This window comes from Montipora capricornis, chromosome 11 (assembly GCF_036669925.1).
Source record: "Montipora capricornis isolate CH-2021 chromosome 11, ASM3666992v2, whole genome shotgun sequence".
In the NCBI taxonomy this organism is placed as follows: domain Eukaryota; kingdom Metazoa; phylum Cnidaria; class Anthozoa; order Scleractinia; family Acroporidae; genus Montipora; species Montipora capricornis.
The window spans coordinates 12,368,390-12,373,389 of record NC_090893.1 but is presented as its reverse complement, the minus strand read 5'-3'; the positions used below and the strand labels follow the sequence as shown (position 1 = coordinate 12,373,389).

The window sequence follows — 5,000 nt, the reverse complement described above, 5'->3', positions numbered from 1 at the left end:
GCAACTACATTTCCCGACAAGCCTGTTTCGTTAATCGTTTCACTCTTCAGGGGTTTAAACCCCTGAAGAGTGAAGCGATTCACGAAACAGGCTTGTCGGGAAATGTAGTTGCGTCCTTTTTTCCTCTTAAAATATTTATTCCGCTCTGCTTCAACGTATTGAGCACTGTTCCACGAGAAAATCGACTTACAGACTCCCTATATATATATATATATATATATATATACAAGCATCCAACAAATTGTTTAAATAAAACTCTCTCGGTAAACTTTTACTTGAACACAAGAGAAAAGACAGGTTTTAAACAACATGCAACACCTATATTTCGGTGGCAAATAGCTACCTTCATCATGATGAATGACCGTTACAACCTCAAGCGTTATTTCTTGATAATAATACTCAATTGAGTTAACAAATAACGCGCGCACGAAATAAATTGAGAACATATGTGTTCTTACATGATATAATTAGCTGGAAAATATGGCTACAGAATCCGACCCTTGCTACGATTCTGGCTATAGAAAAAGTCATTCTCGTTAAGACCCAATGGTCGGATGGTTTGAAGTCTATAAGCCCACCGGCCTTCCTTTCCTAAAAGATCACTAGTATTAGACACTTTATCTATCAACTGAATAGACATATCATCCAGCCCGCAATGTCCCTTTGACCAGAAATGCCTGTAGATTAAGTCATCTACGCCTCTGTTTCCCGATGCAAGACGCGAGTGTCTTCTCATCCTGCTCTTGTGGTTATTAAACCTAAGCCTAAATTTGGTTCTTGTCGACCCTACATCTTGTTTACCGCAACTTTAATAAACGACATTACTGCTGTTACGATCCAAATTATAATGAATGTCGTACGTTTTACCAGTAACATTACTTGCAAATTTGTTTCCAAAATTCATATATTGGAAATACTGACGTACCCATCTGGCATACCGACGACCCACAACTACGGTTACCTTCAGCTTTAATCATCTGTTTTTGAACTTTGCCCCGGACCAGATAGTCCTTCAGGCTCTTTGGTTACCTAAAAGCCAACATCGGAATCTCCCTAATCGCCTTCCACATTTTTCAGACAATTGGAGCATGGGATGTAGATCCCTGAGGATTCCGCCAATGTTCGGCAGTCCCGGATGGTACGTAACAACCAATGGCGTCCTAGTACTCTTTCTCTTTGTAGATTCTGTAGCTGGAGTCAACAATTCTTCCCTTGATAATCGTTTCGCTCTCTGGATTTGCTGCTTAACAAATTCCCTTTTGTAACCTCGTGTGCACAAGAAACCTGTTAGCTCTGTCGCTCGTTGATCAAACAGTTCATCCGATGAACATATCCGTCGCAACCTAAGAGCCTGGGCATGCGGGATGCTTCTCTTACATCCTCGAGGGTGGCATGAACGGACATCTAGATACTGATGCTTATGAGTAGGCTTAACGAAGAGATCAGTGGTGAAGTTGCCATTATCACTAATAATGGTAACATCCAAGTAATTAACGCTCTTGTTTGACCAGTCCCAAGTAAACTTGGTAGTGTCATGAGCACTATTAAGATATGACAAAAAACTTTCAGCTCGTCCTCGCCTTCCGTCCAAATCATAAAGATATCGTCAATATACCTAAGCCATGTGTGCGGTTTCTTGTGATACCCATCAAGAAGATTATTCTCTAATCTGTCCATAAATAAGTTAGCATAACTCGGCGCCATCCTTGTTCCTATGGCAGCACCCAATTTCTGAAGAAAATGATGCCCATTGAATTCAAAGTTGTTGTTCTTTAAAACAAGCTCTGCTAATTCCACTATCCTTTCGGTGGGAATGTCTGGACTTATTCTTTTATTCAAGGCTTCGCGAATAGCCTGGAGCCCCTCTTCATGGGGTATGTGGGGATACAGTCCAACAACGTCAATAGTAACGAGAATAGCTCCGTCTGGTAATCTTCCAATCTGCATTAACTTTCGAAGCAGATCATTAGCATCCTTCACATAGGATTTAACACTAGGGACCAACGGTTTCAAATTGCGAGATCCTTTCAGTAGGCGTGCCGCAACCAGAAATCACAGGGCGGCCTGGGCAACCCTTTTTATGAAGTTTTGGAAGTAAGTAAAAATCTGCCAGCTTTCACATCACCAGTAGGAGAAAGATAATCTACTGCGTCGTTGTCAATAAAACTATCCTCTCCCAACTTCGCCACAGCAGCAGTTACTTTCAATCTCATCCCTTCTGTTGGATCCTCAGATACCGGAATGTATACTTGTCGGTCCTTGAGCTGCATGCCCTCCGCCATATACCTGTCTTTATCCATGATCACAACTCCTGAACCCTTATCTGCCTCCTTGATAACGATGTCATCATATTCTCTGAGGTTTTCCAACGCCCGTTGTTCTTCTCGACTAAGGTTTCTGTTCACCCGTGCGTATGATCCAGCATTAAAATCTCTTTCCAAAATCCTTTTCTCTAGCTCCTGTACGTACGCCTCCAAAGCTAACTCCTTATTTTTGTCGGGTTACCGAGACGAATTGTTTTTAAAAACAGGAGCTTCAGAAAAATCACCTGCGACTTCTTCGTCAGTGCTTTAAATTAGACTAGAATAGCTGGCATGGTTTTACTTTTTCAGTAACTAGACTCTAACCTTTCCATTGACAACATCTTTTAATTTAAGAAGTCAGTGTCATTGCCATTTGGCAACTTGTGACTTGGACCTAGAAATAAAAAAAATATATATATGTATATGTGTGAGAAAAAGGCTAATATGATCAGCCATTAAGGCAATTAAGGCCTTTAATATGTCGGCTATATTTGGAATTAATCTTTGAAACATCACTAAGGTGACTTCAGAAGAAGTAATGTTTCATATCCCATGGAAGCCTTTTTGCCTTACCCAACACGTGGAGATTTCCTTCAATAAGCCTCCAATAAAGAGGTCTAGTGAATTGTTTTGGCCATGGACTAATACCTCATACTTGTTAGACTTGCATTCGACAAGCCACAAGCCATGACACAGCTCCCCCTAGGAATTTTAAAGCTCGCCGTCAGTGCAAGGCAGCAGTTGCACTTTGGATTTTGCAGCCAAGTTTGACCTTGTTTTCAAAACTCCAGCTATTGTTAATTAGTAGGCACCGTCCTTAATACAGAACTGTTTCGTAGGCCACCGCGGTACAAAGGTACATTGGTTTTTATGTCACGACACTTCTAAACAAGTCAGGTGACTGAATCAACTTTTTGTTTCTTTTAGTGTTCCTCCACTAGTTGCTCCTGGCCAGACAACTTATGATACCGAAATTTTAGGGGGCCATGCCGCCGTTGGTGATCGAAGTGCTGTTAACGTTGGTACCGGAAGCCAAAGGTAAGCGAAGGGCCCTTTGGAAATCACTACAGCCTTCTTTTTTAATTGCAATTTAAACTACTAAGCAGTTAAGCAGTTCTTTTCCAAAGTTATCTTTCGGTTTGGAAATAGTTTTGTTGTAATATCTCATGAAGGTATTTTCAGAGGACCACCTGGCGCTGTCCATGACAGTGGTTATTGAGAGTTTCTGAGCTTTTGCAGCTGAGGTTGACACAGCTCTCGTAGTATGGGCACCAAAGGTGGTGGTATCTATGCCAGCGAGCTTCAACTAGTCATCTAATCACAGTGTCCTTGGAGACAGGCCTGTGTGGTTTCTGATAACTGACAAGTAACTTTCGATGATCATGCCTCATGTCCTTGGTCCTTTTCAATTCGGCTTTTGTGAATATCGCGCAGAAGGCCTCCAGGGTACGCCTGGTCTTCAGAAATTGAGGTCTTGTTAGTAAGATGAAACCATCAGGCGAATTTTTTAATACACCACCGTTAACAAGCTGCTTTGTAACAGTTAAGAAGCAAATAAATTCGATGTCTACGACTAAAGCTACGGGTCTCGACAAAGTTCCGGTCAGCCTCTTAAAACTTAGTGTCAATTAAGTCGCCGATTCTCTGACCAGCATTATCAATCTGAGTTTTGAAACTGCCACGTTTCCGGACATTTGGAAGATTGCTCGGGTAACTTCCGGATCTTCAAAGCAGTAGACAAATCACTGCAAAATAATTATCGACCGATCTCGGTCTTGCCTGTAATCTCCATGATTTGTGAACGACACACGTCCATGTTACCTTCCTCTCGTGGCTCCAAAAATTTAGACTCCTTATAGAGAATCAATCTGCGTACTTGAAGAATTATTCCTGCGTCCCTGCTCTTATTGACATTACTGACAGGCTACTTCTTACTCTGGACAGGGCGATATAAATGGTCTTCTAATGCTGGACCTAAGTAAGGCCTTCGACCTTATTAATCACAATCTTCTTCTGAAGAAATTAGAATTCTACGGTTGAAGTGAGTCAACGCTTGGCTGGTTTAACTCATATTCCTCGATGAGAAAACAAGCTGTAGCCGTAAATGGAACAACTTCTGATTTGCTTGATATCTCACGTGGTGTCCCACAAGGGAGCATTCTGGGCCCCCTTCTCTTTATTATAGTGCGGTACGGCGTGTAATCCCATAGGACTTTCGTGCCGAAATTGACTTTTCCGCTGTTTTGCACTAATTTTGGGCCGAATAATAAGAATCCGATGGGGTTTAAATTTTCCGATCCCGTCTTCTCATGTTTCTGACTACTTAAGGTTTACTCTACGCTAAATAGATGCAAAAACGGTTTTGCGAATATCTTTGCTCTAACTCAAGATACATTGACCAAACTTGACACGAATCTTGATCTTGATTACGTACATCGTGTAACTTAAATTAGTTACCACGGCGACCAGCGATGACGTCAGGATTAACTAACTTATACACTAAAAGCATCATCATTATCCTCTTCCTCGTTATCAACTCGTGTGTCATCTAGGAATGGATTTAATTTGTACATTTTTTTTCAAAAGCATTTTCAAAGAGGAGTGCATGGAATTCCGTTCTTGAACCAGCCGCAGCGTCTCTTTGCAGTCTAACTTGCAGCCGCATTTGGTAAGCTCAATAAAAGCTTGGGGTGCAGG

General features: G+C 41.6%; 1 protein-coding gene across 1 annotated transcript in view; it reads left to right on the top strand.

Moving 5' to 3' along the window:
* LOC138023090 (uncharacterized) overlaps positions 1-5,000 on the top strand; it is a 65,897-nt gene that overhangs the window by 40,567 nt on the left and 20,330 nt on the right. Inside the window, exon 4 of the mRNA XM_068870122.1 lies at positions 3,231-3,341. Coding sequence (XP_068726223.1) covers positions 3,231-3,341 — 111 coding nt within the window. The remainder of the gene's footprint in view (positions 1-3,230; positions 3,342-5,000) is intronic.